The 21,888-nt window shown below is 45.2% G+C and overlaps 1 protein-coding gene across 1 annotated transcript in view; it reads right to left on the bottom strand.

Annotated features, from left to right (window-relative positions):
* SMURF2 (SMAD specific E3 ubiquitin protein ligase 2) overlaps positions 1-17,127 on the bottom strand; it is a 94,502-nt gene extending 77,375 nt beyond the window's left edge. The window contains exon 1 of the mRNA XM_004592976.3: positions 16,991-17,127. Coding sequence (XP_004593033.2) covers positions 16,991-17,042 — 52 coding nt within the window. The 5' untranslated portion in view covers positions 17,043-17,127. The remainder of the gene's footprint in view (positions 1-16,990) is intronic.
* Positions 17,128-21,888: the final 4,761 nt, after the last annotated feature.

Genomic DNA, 21,888 nt, shown 5'->3' with positions numbered 1-21,888 from the left:
TTCCCGGCCACAAGCAGGGAGCTGGATGGGAAGTGGGGCCGCCAGGATCAGAACCGACACCCATATGCACTGCTGGTGGATGTAAGGCAAGGACTTTAGCCACCAGGCTCTAGACCAAGCCCACAGATCACATTCAGATTTAACTTTAAAAACCTGGGATCCACCCTCCTCCTTTTACAAAATTCTAAAAGTTCAATTCAAAAATGTTCTACTAACCTTATTTAATATTGTATTAGTCATTTGCTTCTGAATAATTCAACCAATAAATGAGTAGATTTTCTTATTCATTATCAGAAGTCATATTTAAAGTCTGATGACACTCAACACACAAAAAACTTACTAATATTTGCAAAAAGAACTCTATTTGTTCCTGTAACATGCATAGAGCTTTTACAACTCTAAATTTTTACTTATGCAACCCACAAAAAATATACTTTTAATACAAGAAAGATTATACTAAAGTACAGATTATCAATAAAAATGGAGGTATTATTAGAAACATTTTTAATTCTTCAACTCAACTAATTCCAGCATTTAATTTTTGGTTTGTTTTCTTCACCATTATCAAACATCTACCTGTGCAGAAATATCCCCATCTACTGGCCAAAAATGACACTACAGGCTATTATTGAAAGTACCAGCCTGCTGCCTCCAAGTACCCAGTTACCCCACGGCCAAGTCCCAACCTCCTGAACTTTTAAATTAGCCAAATTCTTACCCAAAACTTTTCGGTATCTTACAAAAATATTGGAGAGGAAGAACAGCTAATTGTTTAAGTATTTATTACTTTAAGAGATTAAAATTTCCAATTCGGCTAATTATATTGTAATTCACTATAAAAATCATTTTATAACACTGATATCCTACACATGCCATCGCTAAAATATTGTGTCAATGTAATCAATTTTTATATTAATCATTATTAATATTGAATCTGCAACTTCAAATATAAGACATAATTGTGTTTTTTGTTTTAAAGATTTATTTATTTTTATCGGAAAGACAGATCTACAGAGAGGAGAGACACAGAAAAAGATCTTCCATCCGCTGGTTCACTCCCCAAATGGCTGCAATGGTCAGAGCTGAGCTGATCCAAAGCCAGGAGCCAGGAGCCTCTTCTAGGTCTCCCACACAGGCCGTCCTTGACTGCTTCCCAGGCCACAAGCAGGGAGCTGGATGGGAAGAGGAACAGCCAAGACACAAACCGGCACCCATGTGGGATCCCAGTGCATGTGAGGTGATGATTTAGTCACCGGGCTACCGGGCTGGACTAAACATAACCAGTTTTGACTAGTGTATTTAGAACACAATCTTCAATCAAAAATTATCAAATACATGTGTTATTTCTTCTCCAGCAGATTCCTAAAATAAAAAGCATCCACTTTAAGCAGGAATTAAGCTAAAGGTACAGGCACTGAGAGGATAAGTCACTCACTTCAAGTCACAAAACTCCCAAGTGACCTACCTACCTGGGGCTGAACTCATTGTTGGCTTCCCAGCTCTACACTTTCTGTAACATTCCAACAGCCTCCCATGAACTGCAAGCATATCTTACATAGGTAATAAGACCTGCACTGTGGAACTTCCTTTTGTGACAGCTACAGGTATGGGCTGTGGTCAACAAAAGCTTGTTGAGATTTTATTAAAATAGCCTGCTTCTTTCTTTTGTATTACAAGAGAAAGGGGGCAAAAACAAATACACATAATCCATACCGCATTTAACACAACTGCAATTTTTCTATCGTCACATTTCAGCTGTGTTTGTTCTAGCTACTCCATATTTTTCCAACAATGATTGAAAAAGTTGATAGCTGGTAAACAGGCAAGCTTTTTTTTTTTTTTTTGAAATAGATGTCCAGCGAGAAAGAGAGACAGAAAGATCTTCCATCCACTGGTTCACTCCCCAGATGGCTACAGCAGCCGGACCTGAGCCAATCCCAGGCCACAAACCAGAGCTTTTTCTGGGCCTCCCATGCTGTTACATGGTCCCAAGGCTTTGAGACATCCAAGGCTCATTAACTGGGAGCTGGATTTGAAGTGGGGCAGATTAAAAAGTTAAAGTTCCAAATAGAACTCCTGAAAAAAAAAAAAAAATGGAAGGCCTACTCTAAGCTTACTCTGATTGATCATACTGCCATTCCTGGTAATACGTTATAAATATCATCACTGGCCCACAGAGGGCAAAAACAATAAACACCAGTAGCCTGAATAAGTTCAATAATGGCTCTAAAGCTTTACAAGATCCGGAATTAAAGATGTAATTATGCTCATTTTTTTTTTTAAGATTTATTTTTATTTGGAAAGTCTGATATACAGAGAGGAGGAGAGAAAGAAAGATCTTCCATCCGATGGTTCACTCCCTAAGTGACTGCTAAGGCCGGTGTTGCGCCGATTTGAAACCAGGAGCCAGGGGTCTCTTCCAGGTCTTCCATGCGGGTACAAGGTCCCAAGGATTGGGCTGTCCTCCACTGCTTTCACAGACCACAGGCATGGAGCTGGATGGAAGCAGGTCGGCCGGGATTAGAACCGGTGACCATATGGGATCCTGATGTGTTCAAGGCAAGGACTCTAACCACAATGCTATCGTGCTGGGCCCGATGCTCATTATTCTTACCAAAATGTTTATGAAGAGCTTTCCACTTGAGTCCAGCACGGTAGCCTTAGAGGCTAAAGTCCTCGCTTTATAGGTACCAACATCCCCATATGGGCACCAGTTGATATCCGGCTGCTCCACTTCCCTTCCAGTTCCCTTCTTGTGGCCTGGGAAAGCAGTCGAGGACGGCCCAAAGCTTTGGGATCCTGCATCTGCCTGGGAGACCTGGAAGAGGCTCCTGGCTCCTAGCTTTGGATTGGCTCAGCTCCAGCCTTTGCAGCTGCTCACTTGGGGAGTGAATCATCAGATGGAAGATCTTCCTCTCTGTCTCTCCCGCTCTCTGTATATCTGACTTTCAAATAAAAATAAATAAATCTTCAAAAAGAAAAAGCCACTGCCCACAACACTGGCAACCCACATGGGCTCAGGCTGTAGTCTCAGCTGTTTCATTTGCAATCCAGCTCCCTGCTGATGTTCCTGGGAAAACAGTAGAAGACTGCCCAAGCATTTAGGTCCCAGCACCCACAAGGAAGATTTAGAAGCTCCTGGCTCTTAGCTTTGGACCAGCCTAGTTCCAACTGTTGTGGCTAGGGAGTTAACCATACATGGAAGATTTGTGTCTCCTTTTAATTCTTAAAGAGTGTTTTCAAAAAGCATTTAGATGCCAGCACTGTGGTGCAGCAAGCTAAATCTCTATCTCAGGGTGCTAACATCCCATATGGGAACCAGTTCATGACCCAGCTGCACAATTTCCAGCACAGCTCTCTGCTTCTAGTCTGGAGAGCAGCAGTGGATGGTCTAACTCCTTGGGATCTTTGCGCCCTCATGAGAGGCAAGAAAAAGCCTCTAGTACCCAGCTGTGGATGAACTCATTGCAGCCATTTTGGGAGTGAACCAGCAGATGGAAGAGCTTCTCTTTCCATCTCTCTGGCTCTCTGTAAAATCTGCCCTTTGAGTAGCAGAAAAAAATAAATCAATAAAAATAAAAGTGGAGCCCAGAGCATTGGTTCAGTGGTTAACTCCTCTGCTTGCAAGCACCAGGATCCCATATGGGTACCAGTTCATGTATTGACTGCTCCACGTCTCCTCCAGCTCCCTGCTTGTGACCCGGGAAGGCAATCAAGGAAGGCCCAAGGCCTGTAGTAGTGTGGGAACCCTGGAAGAATATCGTGGCTCCTGCCTTTGGATCACCTCAGTTCTAGGTGTTGTGGCCATTTGGGGAGTGAACCAGTGGATGCAAATCTTTTTCCTTCTCTCTGTAGATCTGCCTTTCGAACAAAAATAAATAAATCTAAATAAAGTCAACTTTAAAAAAATTAAATCCATAGTAATCAAGACACTCTAGAATCATAAAGGATAAATTTGCAAGAGATAGGGCCCAACACAGCAGCCTAATGGCTAAATCCTCACCCTGCATCTGCTGGGATCCCAGACGGGTGCACTGCCTGCTCCACTTCCCATGCAGCTTCCTGCCTGTGGCCTGGGAAGGCCGCAGAGGATGGCCCAAAACCTTGGGACCCTGCGCCCACACAAGACCAGGAGGAAGCTCCTGGCTTATAATGTATAACCAATAAATGAGTTAATTCTCTTTAAAAGGATCATAAATGTAAAGGTAAAACCACAATTAATTCAGAACAGACAAAAGGAGAAAATTGTTAAACTACAGATTAAAAAATCATTTAGGACACAAAAAGCATGAACCATAAAAGAAATAAAAATGACAAAAGCTGTTTATCAACACTGAAAAAATCTGAAACCATAATGGGAGGAAGAAAACGCCACGAACTTTGAAACAATATTTGCAAAAGGCATATCTGTTGCAAGACTTCTAAAATACATAAAAGTCTCAAAATTCAGTAAGGGGCCCGGCGGCGTGGCCTAGCGGCTAAAGTCCTCGCCTTGAAAGCCCCGGGATCCCATATGGGTGCTGGTTCTAATCCCGGCAGCTCCACTTCCCATCCAGCTCCCTGTTTGTGGCCTGGGAAAGAAGTCGAGGACGGCCCAATGCATTGGGACCCTGCACCCGCGTGGGAGACCTGGAAGAGGTTCCTGGTTCCCGGCATCGGATCGGCGTGTACCTGCCCGTTGCGGCTCACTTGGGGAGTGAATCATCGGACGGAAGATCTTCCTCTCTGTCTCTCCTCCTCTGTGTATATCTGGCTGTAATAAAATGAATAAATCTTTAAAAAAAAAATTCAGTAAGAACAACACCCAATTTTTAACAATGAGCAAAGCAGTTTGACATATTTACCAAAGATTACATGGATGAAAAGTAAGCCCACAAAAAGGTGTTTAATGTTTTAAGTCACCAACAAAATGAAATTTAAAACCATAATGAAATATCTGTATCTCCCAGTTGGAATGAAAAAAAAAAATCAAAGCCTGACAATATCAAGTGCTGGTCAGGCTGGGGAGCCACCAGAATACTCAAATACTCGGAAACGTGAAAAGGCACAACTGTGAAAAACGCAGACTTCCTGAAGTTAAAAACATACTTACTGGATGACTCAAAAGCTCCACTCTTCTATACACACAAACAAAAAAATTCAGAGTCATGAGCTCAAATGTTTCATAAAGGCGAAAAAACCAAACATCTTAGGATATTTGTGAACAAATAAACAAACTACGGTATATTTGTGCAATGCAATATTTTCAAATGAAAAAGAACAAAGTGGATCAGTCTCAAATAGATTATGCTAAGTAAAAGAAGCCAGACCCATAAGACTTTGGGCTGTAAGATTCATTTATACAAAATTCTGGTAAAGGCAAAACTTTGAGCTTAATGACATCCGGCCTACTGGTGATGACTAGATCTGCAGACGGGAGAAAGGGAACGAAAGAGCAGCAAGACACTTGGGGGAAGAAACACTCTTTGTACAACATTGGGGCAACTCTTACCTAGAAGTGATTCAAGAAGCAGGCTTTAGCCGACTGTCAATCTTTTATAAAGAACAAAACCACACTCCATATCAAACATAAGATATAAAACATATGGGCCCGGCGGCATGGCCTAGCAGCTAAAGTCCTCGCCTTGAAAGCCCCGGGATCCCATATGGGTACCGGTTCTAATCCCGGCAGCTCCACTTCCCATCCAGCTTCCTGCTTCTGGCCTGGGAAAGCAGTCGAGGACGGCCCAAAGCCTTGGGACCCTGCACCCGCGTGGGAGACCTAGAAGAGGTTCCAGGTTCCCGGCTTCGGATTGGCGCGCATCGCGGCCCGTTGCAGCTCACTTGGGGAGTGAATCATCGGACGGAAGATCTTCCTCTCTGTCTCTCCTCTGTGTATATCTGGCTGTAATAAAATGAATAAATCTTTAAAAAAAAAAAAAAGATATAAAACATACTTCTTATTACACCATAAATGTGGTTTTTCTTTGTTGTTGTTGTCTTAATGACTTATATGTCTGAAAAGTAGAGGTACAGAGAGTAGGGCGAAGACAGATCTTCTATCTGCTGGGTTCTCCCTCCAAATGGCCACTACAGCTACACTAGGTCAGTCCGAAGCCAGGAACCTCGCTTCCCAGCTGCCCTCCCAGGATCTCTAACAAGCAGCTATCCAAGATACAGGCACCAAATGTGCCAGCCCCACCAGCCACTCTACAGTAAAGGCCCCCAAATGTGCTTTTTAAAACAGTCATGGAGCCTGGCACAGTAGCTTAGCGGCTAAAGTCCCTGCCTTGTATGGGTCAGGATCCCATGTGGGCGCTGGGTCTAATACTGGCAGCCCCACTTCCCATCCAGCTCCCTGCTTGTGGCCTAGGAAAGCAGTGGAGGACCCCCCAAAGCCTTGGAACCCTGCACCCACATGGGAGACCTGGAAGAGGCTACTGGCTCCTGGCTTCAGATCAGCTCACCTCCAGCCATTGTGGCTGCTTGGGTAGTGAATCGACAGACGGAAGTTCTTCCTCTACTCTCGATTTATTGGAAATTTTTTCCAATAAAAATATTTAAAACTAAAAAAAAAAAAGTAATGAATGCCTTCAGAAGTCATTCTAAAACAAATCTAATTCCTCGCTTGGTTCATTGATTTATACATTAGTGGAATAAACTAATGGAAAATAAAATTTTTAAATGTTAACATGCAATTGTAAAATTTGCCAAATTCAATCTAGAAAACTAACATCAAGTGAAATACTAACAGGTTCATGTTCAACAAAGTTGCTTTTATCTAGTAAAATTACATAACTACAGGTCTAAATAAGAGCAGTACAATTATAAAACATCACAAATTAATTAAAAACAAGTGAAAACACAGGATGAAATTTATAAATTGTAATGAGTCAAATTTTAAAGAAATGTAAAAATCATGATCCTAGGTGAGAAAAACACATTTAAACACCTCCTTTTCCCAAAGGCAATTCTAATTCCAATGAAATTTTCTTTTAAGGTTAATATTTATATTGAAGAGTAAAGAAGTAAGAATAGCATCTACCCTAATAAGAATAATCTAAACTTAAAAGCTACAATAAAAATAGTATGGCACTGAACAATAAATCTTACTTCATAATTAATTTAACATAACTGAAAACATTACATCATTGTGCAAAAGACTTGGTTAATAAATAATGGTAAGACAGGGCCTGATATCTGGACGTAGCAAATTAAGCCTGTCTATGATGCAGGCATTCCTTATGGGCACTGGTTCAAGTCTCAAATATTCCAATCCAGCTCCCTATTAACATGCCTGGGAAAGCAGGGTAAGAGGACCCAAATCCTGAGGCCCCGGCACCCACGGGGGAAACCCAGAGGAAGCTCCTGGTTTCCAGCTGGCCCATACCCAGGCACAGCAGGCGGGCCCAGTCCCACATATTACAGGCATTTTGGGAGTGAGCAGCAAAGAGATCTCTTCTCTGTCTCTCCTCTCTGTAATGCTGCCTTTCAAATCAATCTGTAAAAATAAAAAAATAAAAATAGTACCCAGCCAGTAGCCTAGTGGCTAAAGTCTTCATCTTGCACAGGCCAGGTTCCCAGCTGGGTGCCAGTTCAAATCCCACTGCTCTACTTCCCATTCAGTTCCCTGCTTGTGGCCTGGGAAAGCAGTTGAGGACAGCCCAAAGCCTTGGGACCCTGCACCCATGTGGGAGACCTGGAAGAGGATCCAGGCTCCTGGGTTCGAATCTGCGCAGCTCCAGCCAATGTTGCCACTTGGGGAGTGAATCATTGGACAGAAGATCTTTCTCTCGGTCTCCCCTCCTCTCTGTATATCTGCCTTTCCAATAAAAATAAATAAATGTTTAAAAATAATAAAAATGATTAAATGGACAAAGAATTTAGGGTATATTCATGTTTTAAACTTTTTTAAAAAACTCTAAAACAAAATGTACTCGAATGTGAACATGTACCAAGCTTCCTGAAAAAAATGTCTTCCCAAAAATAGGAGAAAAAAACAAAAGAAAATTTGGACAGATTTGACTTCTAAAATGACAATTTAATCATATTCAAAACAGTCAAAATTACAAGAAAAATAGACCATGGAAACATCTATAGAAAATACAAAAACAAATCAATACATTTAAAAAACAGAAGCAGATCAATAAAGGAATACTAAGGCCCTAACAGGTAACTAACACAAGGACAAGTGGGTCAAAAAAAGCAAATGGGAAAACAATTTCATGACTGTTAGACACAATATGCCAGAAAATTAGTATTCACTGGGGTCGGTGCATTGGCTCAACTGGTTAATCCTCTGCCTCCGAGCACCAGCATCCCACGTGGGCACCGGCACATGTCCCATCTTCTCCACTTCCTTTCCAGTAGTTTATGGCCTGGGAAAGCAATAGAGGACAATCCAATGCCTTGGGTCCCTGTACCCATGTGGGAGACCCAGAGGAAGCCCCAAGCTCCTGACTTAGGATTGGCTCAGCTCCAGCTAGCGTTAGGGTTAGGGTTAGGGAATGAATCAGCAGATGGAAGATCTTTTACTCTCTCCTCTCTCTAAATTTGCCTTTAAATGAAAATGGATACAACTTTAAAAAAAAAGAACTCATGACATTATTTCTATCAATATCCTAAGAAAATAACCCTTCTAAAAAATTCAGTGTCAGTCCCGGTGCAATAGGGTAGTGGTTGAAGTCCTTGCCTTGAACGTGCCGGGGTCCTATTTGGGTGCCAGTTCTAATCCCAGCAGCCCCGCTTCCCATCTTGTGTCCTGGGAAAGTAGTCAAGGATGGCCCAAAGCCTTGGGACCCTGCACCCGCATAGGAGACCCAGAAGAGGATCTGGGTTCCTGCCTTTGGATCGACGCAGCACCAGCTGTTGCAGTCACTTGGGAAGAGAATCATCGGACAGAAGATCTTCCTCTCTGTGTATCTGACTTTGTGATAAAAATGAAATAAATCTTAAAAAAAAAAAAAAAACCTCAGTGTCAGAGCCCATGTTGTGGCGCAGAGGGCTGGGCCAGTTTTACTACACGATGAGTCCTAGATGCTCTGCTTCCAACCCGGCTCCCTGCTAATGTGTCTGGGAAGGCAGCAAATGATGGTCCATATACATGGGTCTCTGTCACCTATGCAAGAGATGTGGATGGAGTTCCTAGCTCCTGGCTTCAATCTAGCTGATGCAGCCATCTGGAAAGATGGACAAATACCTCCTTCCCCTTTCATCCTTCTCTCTGTAATTCTGCATTTCAAATAAATAAATATATCTTTTTTTTTTTTAAACTTTCTAAAAAAAAAAAAAAAGACTCACAGAGAAGGAAGCAATCTACCTTCCATCCACTAGTTCATTCCCCTAATGGCTGGGCCAGGCTGAACCTGGAAGCCAGGAGCTTCTTCTGGTCTCCCTCATGAGTGCAGGAGCCCAGGCAGCTAGGCCATCCTCCGCTGCTTTCCTAGGCACAGCAGTAGGGAGCTGGATGGGAAGTGGAGCAACCAGGACCCAAACAGGCACCCATGTGACATTCTCAGTAGAGGTCAATTCAGGGCAGGGAACGTGTTAGTAGTAAAGACAGTAACTGAGTTGTGCCTTAAAAGATGAGCAAGGGGGCCCGGCGGCATGGCCTAGCAGCTAAAGTCCTCGCCTTGAATGCCCCGGGATCCCATATGGGCGTCGGTTCTAATCCCAGCAGCTCCACTTCCCATCCAGCTCCCTACTTGTGGCCTGGGAAAGCAGTCGAGGACGGCCCAATGCACTGGGACACTGCACCCGCGTGGGAGACCCGGAAGAGGTTCCAGGTTCCTGGCTTCGGATCGGCACACACCAGCCGTTGCGGTTCACTTGGGGAGTGAATCATCGGACGGAAGATCTTCCTCTCTGTCTCTCCTCCTCTGTGTATATCTGGCTGTAATAAAATGAATAAATCTTAAAAAAAAAAAAAAAGATGAGCAAGGAACCCCAAGGGGTGAAGCAATTTCAAATGAACAAAACATGTTTGTCTTTCTACACAGACCCTAATGAGTCTGTAAGACTTTCTAGACAGATAACTTAGGTTTTGATATGTACTTCATCTCTCCAAATCTGTTTCTCCTACTACAGAGCTATTGTGAGAAGTAAGTGTGATAACAGATGTAAACTCAACAACAGGGTCTGGCATCTAATAAACACTCAATATATGTAGGTCACACAGAAACACCTAACAATGTTGACTATAACAACATATTTCAAGGTTCCACCGTTCTTGGACAGAGAAAGTAACAGTAAAAAGAGAGGCTGGCACAGGGGGTGTGAGTATGCTAATCCTCTGCCTGCAGCAACAGCATCCCATATGGACACTGGTTCTGGTCCCTGCTGCTCTACTTCCAACCCAGCTCTCTGGTAATGGCCTGGGAAAGCAGCAGAGGATGGCCCAAAGCCTTGGGCTCTTGCACTCATGTGAGAGACCCATTAGAAGCTCTTGGCTCACAGCTTCAAACCAGCTCAGCTCTAACCACTGCAGCCATTTGGGGAATGAACCAATGGATGGAAGCGCACTCTCTCGCTCGCTCGCTTGCTCTCTCCCTCTCTCTCTAACTTTGAAATGCAAGAAAAAATAAACTAAGTCTTAAAAAAAAAAAGGCGGGGGGAAGGCGGCAAAGAGAACAAGCAGACAAAGTTAAAAACCTATCATCATTTAGCCAGGGTCAAATAGTTCTCTACAGATCACGATATATCCTCATATTATGTACTATAACAAAATAATGACTGACATTCCTAATGATAATGCATCATAAATAAAACATTAAATTCTGCCAACTGTAGCCTATTTGAACTACAGATATTTTACAATTTCAAAGGACTCTAATCTTGGGTCTGGTTTTGTGGCACAGTGTATAAGCCTATAACATCATCATGCCATATGGGTAACAGTTTGTGTCCCAGCTGTTCCATTTCCAATCCAGCTCCCAGCAAATGGCGTGGGAAAAACAGCAGATGACGGCCCAAGACCTTAGGACTCTGCATCCACATGCAAGATCTAGAGAAGCGCCTGGCTTCTTCTGGGCCCAGACTCAGGGCCTTTGCAGCCATCCAGGAAATAAACCAGTGGATAGAAGATCTCTTTCTGTCTCTCTCATTCTCTAATTCAGATCTTCAAATGAATAAATAAATCTTTATTAAAAAAAAAAGTACTGATTACATACAGGCATTCACAACCTCTGGAGTCTACAGGAGCTGCTGAGGAAAACGAAAAGAACAATTTGCCATTTTCAGTAACTAATGATGAGGACGATGTGCTTTGGATCTGGATTTGCTGCACTTTTCTTCACAGCAAGACATCACCTGCTTCAAGAAAATGGTTGCTTAATTCATCAATTAATGGATACAAAGAGCAAACTACGAGGTACAATTTCCAAAAAATGCATTATGGGGTAAGTGTGGTAGCTCAACTAGCTAATCCTCTGCTTGCCTATACCAGCACCTGCAGGGTACGCAACACTTCTGACACAATTCCCTGTTTATGAACTTGGAAAAGCAACCAAGTATGGCTCAAGTCAGCCCCAGTAGCCATGTGAGAGACCCAGGAGAGGCTCCTGACTTCAATGGGCTGAATTCCCACCACTGAAGGAGTGAAGTAGCAGACAGAAGACCTCTCTGTGATGCTTCCCTCTGTAAATCTTTCAAATAAAAAATAACTAAATCTTTTTTTAAAGATTTATTTATGGGCTTGGCAGTGTGGCCTAGTGGCTAAGGTCCATGCCTTGATCCCATATGGCTGCTGGTTCTAATCCCGGCAGCTCCACTTCCTCTCTCTCTCCTCCTCCTCTCAGTATATCTGACTTTGTAATAAAAATAAAATAAATCTTTAAAAAAAATTATTTATTTATTTTATTACAAAGTCAGATATACAGAGAGGAGGAGAGACAGAGAGGAAGATCTTCCATCCGATGTTTCACTCCCCAAGTGAGCCGCAACGGGCTGGTGCGCGCCAATCCGAAACCGGGAACCTGGAACCTCTTCCAGGTCTCCCACACGGGTGCAGGGTCCCAAGACTTTGGGCCGTCCTCGACTGCTTTCCCAGGCCACAAGCAGGAAGCTGGATGGGAAGTGGAGCTGCTGGGATTAGAACCGGCGCCCATATGGGATCCCAGGGCATTCAAGGTGAGGACTTTAGCCGCTAGGCCACAGCCCTGGGCCCAATAACTAAATCTTTTTAAATTTTTTTTTTAAAAAAAATGGCTCAATCTCTTGACCTTATACAGAACATTAGATGTTCATAAGTTTTTCACAAAAAAAGACCCTCATCAAAAGTATCTAAAATAAAAATCATGTATGCCTTAAGTGCAATCATTCAATTACTTTTAAAATTGAGTTGGGCCCGGCGGCGTGGCCTAGCGGCTAAAGTCCTCACCTTGAAAGCCCCGGGATCCCATATGAGCGCTGGTTCTAATCCCGGCAGCTCCACTTCCCATCCAGCTCCCTGCTTGTCGGTCTGGGAAGGCAGTCGAGGACGGCCCAAGGCATTGAGACACTGCACCCGCATGGGAGACATGGAAGAGGTTCCTGGTTCCCGGCATTGGATCAGTGCGCATCGGCCCATTGCGGCTCACTTGGGGAGTGAATCATCGGACGGAAGATCTTCCTCTCTGTCTCTCCTCCTCTCTCTGTATGTCTGACTTTGTAATAAAAATAAATCTTTAGAAAAAATTGAGTTATATATGAAATTGGCATAAATTAGCTGTTAATATGTTGTGATGGTAACAACTCAACCAAAAGGGTGGCAGGGAAGAAGCTATGATGAAAGTATACACACTTCACTCACCATTAAGATCAAACCACATAAGGAACACAGGCATGTCCTACAGCCTGTCTGAAGAGGGTTAGACAAAAAGAACGTAAGAGAAAAGGAAAGAATCAAGCAACAATGGCTTCCTACTCAGAAACACCATGAAAGCGGCAGTAACGGCAGACAGTTAAATTTCTAACACTCCTAGCATAAGTCACCATCACACACAGGCACCTTCATACCAAGAAACTTACTCAATATAATCATGTTTTCATCTGTAAAGCCTTGAATCAGGGGCCAGCGCCTGCATGGCCAGCATCCATCCCATGAGTGACAGTTCAAATCCCAGCTGCCCCACTTCCAATCCAGCTCCCTGCTAATGTGCCCGAGAAAGTACCACAAGATGGCCAAGTACTTGGGTCCTGCACCCACGTGGGGGACCCAGAAGCTCCTGGTTCCCAACTTCATACCAGTCCATCTCTGGCCAATGTGGCCATTTATTTTCCTTTTATTTGAAAGGTAGATTTAAACAGAGAAGATGCAAGGATCTTTCATTCGCTGGTTCATTTCCCAAGTGGTCAAACACCTGGAACTGAGCTGATTCAAAGCCAGGAGCTTCTTCTGGGTCTCCCACGCAATGGCATCAGTCCTTGAAGATTTTTAATTAATTTTCCTTAAAGTTACAGACAAGGTTAACCTTTCTACTGACAAGGATTTTATAAATTACTAACATGAGGGGAAGCACACAAAGACACTGAATTTACAAAAAAGATATAAAATCAGTGTTCTAGATAAGTAATTTGTCATTTCTCCATTCCTAAGAATTTAAGACATTAGAAATTACTAAAATTAAACTGATTTTTCCAGTCTTTCATTTTCAAAAATGGCATAAAAAATTACTTCATGGGCCCAGCATGGTAGCCTAGTGGCTAAAGTCCTCGCCTTGCATGCATCAGGATCCCATTGGGCACTGGTTCTAATCCCAGCTGCCTCACTTCCCATTCAGTTCCCTGCTTATGGCCTGGGAAAGCTGTCAAGGACGTCCCAAAGCGTTGGGACACTGGGCCCACATGGGAAACCAGGAAGAAGCCCTTAGCTCCTGGCTTTGGAGTGTCTCAACTCCAGTCAGTGGGGCCACTTGGGGAGTAAACCAACAGATAGAAGATCTCTCTCTCTCCTTCTCTCTGCAAATCTGCATTTCCAATTAAAATAAATAAATGTTTAAAAGTTACCTCAAATGTTTTTACCATATACAGAGAATATTGTTTATCACAAACTGTAAGAAGTCTGTCTGATATCCATAACACTGTATGAAATACATATCTTATAATCAATTTATTCTAGAAATACTACTTGATTCATAGCATTACTACACAGCCTATTTTAATGATTAAGTGTAATTATTACCCAAAAAGTAGAAGTTTATGAAAATGATATTTTAATCACCAACAGCCTGAGAAATCACAAACTGGGCATTTAATTAACCTTCCCTTTTTACCATCAACAAACACCAAACAGTTCACTAACTACAATAACAAGTAGAAAAACCTAATGTCTGTGGTGGGCAAAAGATTTCACAGCTCAAATATTTCATTATCCATTAGTGTATGGGTATTACCACACAAAAATTCCTAACTTTCAGGAAAGGGGCAACACCTAGTGAGAATATCATTGAGTAACTGCAGTTCCCAAAGCCCCTTGGAATCAGACACTATTCATTCACAATACTAGTTGGCTATTGAGCTAAATAAAGCATTGAACAATAACTTTAAAACATCTTACAGCTCCAGTGCACCATAAACCAAATAAAATTCACTGTAAAGTTAACTTCTTTTTTTTTTTTTTAAGAGATTTCACCTCTATTAGGGAACCTGGATCTAAATGAACTGCTAAACACTTAGTCTCAAGGTATGCCAAACATTTCCTAAGGTCTTAACAAAGAATCAACTTTTTTTTTTTTTTTTTTTAACAAAACGAGGCCTAGGTTAAATATTTTACTTGGCTTCTCAAGATGGACTAAGAAGCTGGGCACCAGCTCCAGACCGACTCCTGGCCGCACATCAAACACAGCCCTGTCACTTGTCCAGTCAGTCAAAACAATCTTTTCCATCTATCCCTTTAATGTTTATGTCCTAAAAAGCTGCTAATTGAATCCAGCTCTTGAAATCTATTTGTTCAAATCTATATACTGTCTAATTTGTAAATGATGAAGTAAAATAATGTGTGTATGTGTGTGTGTGTTAACTTTCCTGGCAAGACAGAAGAGATTCCACCAATGTAACAAGGAAGGGCAATGTTTTTAATATCTGTCAAACTTTAAGGAAAAACTACTCAAAAATTCCCAATGGTTTTAAGAAATTGAGAGTACCTCAAACTGTTTTTACAATTAAGGGGACAACGGCTATTTAAAAACCCTCAGAAAAATCTAAATACACCAAATCACTCCATGAATTTAGTCCAAGATTCCCTCTTGTCCCAAAACAGAGTAAATGTAATCTTTCCTAACAAATTTACTCATCAGTTTCCGTTGGATCATATGCAGCAAGGAAACCACAGATAAACACCTTAAGATCTACACACTCACATCAGAAATCTGAAAACTCGGGTCATTCACAGAAAGTCAAACCCCTGCTTCCTGGCACCTGATCACTCTCCAGGCGCCCGGACACAACCTTGAGGGAAGTCAATGACAATGATCTGCTTCTGATGCTTCCTGCACACCTGGTATCACAGGTTCCTTCTATGATTGCTGACTCCAGGCGAGAACAGCAACAAATAGCCCTTAAAGGACTCCACTGGCTTGGCCCACAGCCAAGAAACTCCAAGCAGGACAGGGAGAAGCATCCCTCAAAGCAGACGGTCCATGAACAACCACTTGGTTCACGACTATGCGATTTTCCAGGGACAGGGGGGCAACACCGTCGTAAGAAAGATCGCTTTATAATTGCAGCCAACTCAAGCCAGCTTCTCACATACCAAACTCGCTGCAGGTTATCATCTGGAGGGTTCAGCCAGTGGACTGGGAGGTGACACACAGCATTCAGCTACAAAATTAGTCCGTCTAAATCTCAAAGTCTAGTGTGGGCAAACATAATTACAGTTTATTCTTAAACACACACACACGGACACAAATCGAGGAAAAACCATCTTTCTCACCACACGTTCGAATGTAAGCATGTCCAATTCATTAATGGTTAAACGCTGAAGCTAGAAGGATGACACTGCCTTCAACTACCCTTTCCAAACCAAGTATAATTTTTCCTAAAAATTACAGGGATATGTTGATCTAAGAATACTCAATACAGCTCTGAAGGCAAAACGTTCCTGGGATAAAGATTACAGGCACCTGGAATCGAAAACACCTTAGAAGAATAGTCTTCTTAACAAACCCCAATGGACCTTCTTTCCCGTTTAGAATTGGGAAAGGGGGAGGGTGGAGAAAGTGAAAGTTCCCTTGAAAGTTCTGTAGAAGCACCCACTTTGACAAGTACCGCCGGCCCATTAAAAAGGGGGGGGGTAGTTTTTAAGGCAGGTCTAGAGTTAGAAGCGAGCCACAAGTTCTGCGGCCTACAAGGAACAACCCAAAACACGCTACCCTACAATCAAACACTTTCCAAACACAGAGCGTACATGAGTCCGAGCCGTGGGATCCGCCAGACACACCGGAAAAAGTCAACCTCAGACTCCTTCCCTACCCGAGCCGTGCGGTCAAGGTGTGTGGCACTGCCACTGGGGCTGGCGGCGGAGTGGAGGTTTCGCACGCGGGCACCAGTGGGTGCTCAAGTTAACAAGCTGGGCACACACACGCTGCACCCTCCCGTTAAGCGCTCCATCTTTAAGGAGGGTTTACTGCGCGCACCAGCAACCGGGATTCAATCAGCCCTTCCACGACCCCCACCTGAGCAGCTGGCAACCCCCACCCCCAGGCTGCTCCCCGCCAAGCCTGCAAGAATCGGGCTCCTCCGCCAAGACGTCCAGACCTCAAAGCCGTCTGCGGTTCGACCCGATGCACCCCTCACTTCCACAAGACACCCACCGCCCCCCCCCCCCGTTCCACCGGGGATCACCCTCGCCCGGCTTCCCAACAAGCTCCCAACCCCAGCGAGTGGTTTTCCAGCTATACTCCCTGAACTAGGCCTTCCCACGCCCCCAACCCCACCACCACCTCACCACTGATTGCGACCCTGGCCCTTCTCCCAAGGCCACAGGCACCCCCCAACCCCACGCCGCCTCGCCCACCTCGCGCCCGACCCCCTTCACCTGTCAGGCGCAGCTTGACGGGCCCGTTCCGCCGGCCTCCGGGGTTAGACATGTCCCCGGCGGCGGGGACAGCCGGGGTGGCGGCGGCGGGGCTCCGGGCCGGCGGGCGGGGCGGGGGCGACGGCGAGACGCGGCAGCCGAGTCACTACTGCGGCCGGGGCTGGGGCCCGAGCAGCCGGCGCCGCGGCCGTGGCGGCCGGAGGGTCCCGGATGTGCCGAGCGTCGTCGCCATGAGCCGCGGAGGGAGCGGGACGCCGAGCTCCCCCCTCCTCCCACTTCTCCTTCCTCGGCCCGGGCCGCACAACAAAGCCGCAGCCGCGGCCGGCCGCGCCGCCGCCGCCCGCCCGCCCGCGCCCCCGCCGCCTCCTCGCAGTCGCCGCGGCCTTCCTTTCCTCCCGACTCCGGCGAGGCCCAGGAGCCGACGGGACCGGTCGGTTGAGGCGGGCGGTGCTCGACGCGCCGGAGCTGGACTCGGGGCTCGGCCGCTTCCTCCTCCACCGCCCTCTTGTCTGAGCGAACCCGGTCCCGAAGCCGCCGCCGCCGCCACTCGTCGGCCCGGGGGGTGGGGGGGTAGGGGAGAGGCGGGGAGGAGACGGAGGCGGGACCGACGGGCGGGGGCGGGGCCGCGGCGGGGCGGGCGCGCGCCGGGTGCCCGGGGCGCGGGGAGGCTGAGGGAGGCGCGCGGGCTGGGCCTGGGCGCCAGGCAGGGAAAGCGGGGGACACCCCGCAATCTGAGGGGAGAGGGCGGAGGGTGGCCCTGTGGCATCTGGAGGGGCTTCGCATGCAGCCCGCTTCAGGTAGAGCGTGTGTCGGTGCAGGACATGTCGCATGTATTGGACACCCACTGTGTGCGGGGCTCTCGGAGCGGGTGTGGGTTGTAAGAACCCGGAGTCCGCGGCCCCCGGATACTTTAGCATCTCTCAGGCGAGGGGAGAAGCCTCGCAGCCGCCACCTCCCTCCCCTGGAATGCGTTGCTGATGGACTTATGTTAGCCTCCACTCTCCGCACTCAGCCGGTGGGGAAGATCGGGTTACCTCTGGGGCGAGGATAAGGAGGTGATAGCCATGCCTTAAAGTATTGTCAGCCAGGTCGGCCTTGAAGAGCTGTGTGTGCAAAGCTGTTCCTAGTGTTTCGTTATCTCGGGAGGAGAAAAAAATTACATGTACCTTACACTTTGAACCTGTGATTGCAGGACTAGTAATGTTTACGAATGCGTAGCAATACACAAGACATTCTTTACTACGTTTAGATAGTAACAAGGGGAATGGACAAGCAACCTAATGGTGAATTATATTACATCAGCGGCATTTTTTTTTCCGTGTGCAGCCATTTAATTGGCAATTATGAAGATCGCTTACTACGGGAGAGTTTATATGTCAGGCAGTTTAATAAAAACGCAAAACAATTGGTGTCTGGCGAGATGACTCAATGGATTTACCTCATCTGGCAAGCACCAGGATCCCATATGGGCACCGGTTCCTGTCCCAGCTGCTCCACTTCCCATCCAGCGCCCTGCTTGTGGCCTGGGAAAGCAGTGGAAGATGACACAAGGCATTGGGACTCTGCACCCATGTGGGAGGCCCAGAAGAAGCTCCTGGTTCCTGGCCGCAGCTCAGCTCAGCTCCTGTTGTTGCAGCCATTTGGGGAATAAACCAGCAGATGGAAGATTCTGTCTCTCACTGCCCGCCTCTTTCCTTCATAAAACTTTAATTTCGGGCCCGGCAGCGTGGCCTAGCAGCTAAAGTCCTCGCTTTGAACGCCCTGGGATCCCATATGGGCGCTGGTTCTAATCCCAGCAGCTCCACTTCCCATCCAGCTCCCTGCCTGGGAAAGCAGTCGAGGACGGCCCAAAGCTTTGGGACCCTGCACCCGCGTGGGAGACCCGGAAGAGGTTCCTGGTTCCCGGCTTCGGATCGGCGCGCACCAGCCATTGTGGCTCACTTGGGGAGTGAATCATCGGACAGAAGATCTTCCTCTCTGTCTCTCCTCCTCTCTGTTTATCTGACTGTAATAAAATAAATAAGTCTTTAAAAAAACTTTTTAATTTCATTTATGTAAGAATCTTAATTAACTCTGGTGCAGATACAGGGTCCCAAGGCTTTGGCCCGTCCTCCACTGCTTTCCCAGGCCACAAGCAGGGAGCTGGATGGGAAGTAGAGAGCAGTGATGCCATGAATCAGTGCCCATTTGGGATGCCAGTGCTTGAAGGCAGAGAATTAGCCAGTTGAGCCATCACACCAACTCCCATTAATGGAATTTTCAATTTATCATATAATGAATTTATTTAACCCTAATTCGATGTCAGCGCTGTTTTTAATTCATCCATGGTATCAGTTCATTTTCTAGATGAAGTTACCTGCAACAGCATTTCATCAGTCTGAAAGCAGCTCTATAATTAAGGTGATCCAAAAATTATATAAAGTAATGACAGCAAACACACAAGTGATAGTGCTAGAAATTCATTTGACAGGGCCCAGCACGATGGCTGAGTGGCTGAATTCTCACCTTGCAAGCTCCTGGATCCCATATGGGCTCCAGTTCCTGTCCCAGATGCTTCACTTCCCGTCCAGCTCCCTGCTTGTGGTTAAGAAAACAGTAGAGGCCATCCAGCCCACCCCGCACCGGCGCGGGAGAACTTGAAGTGGCTCCTGGCTTCTGAACCTGAGCTCTGACCTTTGCAGACACTTGAGGAGTAAACCAACAGATGAAAAATCTGTCTCTCTCTGTAAATCTGCCTTTCAAAACAAATCTTTTAAAAATTATTTGACAAATAGGGCCAAACCACAAGAAACACCAATAACAAGACTGTTTAGAAATACACCTTTGGGGCCTGGCAGCATGGCCTAGCGGCTAAAGTCCTCGCCTTGAAAGCGCCGGAATCCCATACGGTCACCGGTTCTAATCCCAGCGCCTCCGCTTCCCATCCAGCTCCCTGCTTGTGGCCTGGGAAAGCAGTGGAGGACAGCCCAAAGCCTTGGGATCCTGCACCTGCATGGGATGCGCAGCTATGTGCAGCCCAGCCTGTGCTTGTATCAGAACTGGCTCTGTGCTCTGCTGTTATCAGCTCTGACAAGTTCCCAGGGGCTCCAGGTGCTGCTGGAACTAATGGAACTACTAATGCTACTAATGGAACTCTCCTAAATAACACCAAGGAAAGCTAAGCTTTCCTCGGATAATGTTAGAAGTACCACAGTGCTTCATTACAGCAACACTTTTAGAGAGAGTTTTGAGAAGAAAGTACTTTGGGAATTTGCCCTTTACTTTCTAAAACAGAAACCCACTTCCAATGTAAGTTGTGCCTCTCTATGCCTTTGTTGGCTATGGGAATTTGAGAAAACCTTTCCAAATCCTTTTTGCTCTCTTATGATGTCCAATTTGCTCTCAGCAGAATTGGACATCTTTTATTGTATCATTGTGTTAGGAATCAGCCTCAGGTATACTAACATCACCAATTTCATACCAATAAAATTAGTCTCTTTGCATAAATTTGATTAAATCCCATTTATAGAAGTTTCCAATGAAAATGCGGTCATGGCTCATTAAATAGCATTTCTGAGCAAAAGTTTTAAAAAATTTTATTAGCATATTTACTAATCACTTAACATGGTATTTTTTAGGATGGTGTTCTAGACACAGGCGAAAACATACACACAACTATAAGAATATGTGACACCTTTTGTTCAAAGCCTGTTTCTGTTTTCTGGACCTAATGTTAAATTTGATGTGACTGCACAAGAAAATGCTTACCGTCTGTGCTTGGTGTTTTCTTCTGCTCCAGCCATTAATAATTTATTTTTTGCATATAAGAGTTGTCTCCAGTAATAAAAAATCTGTCTAAGGTCAGGTTATGTTAATAATGGTACTCATACAAAGCAAATTTCAAGTATAATATAGTTTATGCGCTATGGAAAAAGCAAACATCAATTGCTGAGTAGTTTATGCCACTGCTTAAGGGTCAACTTTCTTTCATTTAAAATATATCATTAATTTACCTTTATTTAATCGAACCTTAGGTTCAGTTTCCTCCATATCAGCTTATAATAGAGGAAGCAGTCAAGCCCAGCCCAGCCTCCCATGTACTCGCCATGTCAATCTGGTCCTCCCTGCCCCGCCTCCTCTTATTTCCCCATCTGCCTAGCCCAGCTCCACCAAAATCAAGTTCACTGAAAATCCTCATGAACAGTTCTGACAAGGTTTAGTTGAAGTCACATCCCAAACTGTATTCCATCCATGTCCCCTTCCCTGACCTCCCCCAGCCTCCACCACCAGTCAGTAGTGCTAATCCCCAATGAGAAAAGCTAGGGCACATCCCCAGCCCGTGATTCTGCAGATCTGGGCTCCCCCATTCCTCGTGCTCTCTGTCCCCATACACCCCCATGAGGAAACCTCTCTCTTGCTCTCATGCAGTGTCCTCCACTCCATCTCAAGCTACTGATTTAGTGGATTGAGGCAGGACCTGTGGGTTTGTTTCTAATGCTGCTGCTACAGAGAATCCACTTGGAGGACCAGTGCCCTAATAGCAGAGATGAACACAAGAAGCCATGTTTATATTAGACAGACTTGACCTTAACTGGTTGAACCAAAGGTGGATCAACTAAAAAGCGAATCAGATTTTTCTCTCGTTAAAACACAAGGCAGGGACACTGCAAGACAGCTGACTGTGGGGTGCAGAGTTCACAGGTGATAGAATCCACAGCTGAGGAAGCCCTGTTGAGGCCATAGTGAGGTCTTTCTAAGCAGTTAAATTAAACAATGAGTCTCTAGAAAAAGACAGAGGAAGGCAGCAGGCTTCCTAACCCTAAAGAGGGAGACAGAGGAGAACTGTCAGATTCCCTGCCAGAACTCCTGGCGCAGGTGCACTTCTTACAATTCACCTCCAAGGCAGGCTGCTGTGGAAT

The sequence above is a fragment of the Ochotona princeps genome, chromosome 17, assembly GCF_030435755.1.
Source record: "Ochotona princeps isolate mOchPri1 chromosome 17, mOchPri1.hap1, whole genome shotgun sequence".
Taxonomy (NCBI): domain Eukaryota; kingdom Metazoa; phylum Chordata; class Mammalia; order Lagomorpha; family Ochotonidae; genus Ochotona; species Ochotona princeps.
The sequence above is the reverse complement of the archived record's forward strand: the minus strand, read 5'-3'. Positions and strand labels throughout refer to the sequence as shown.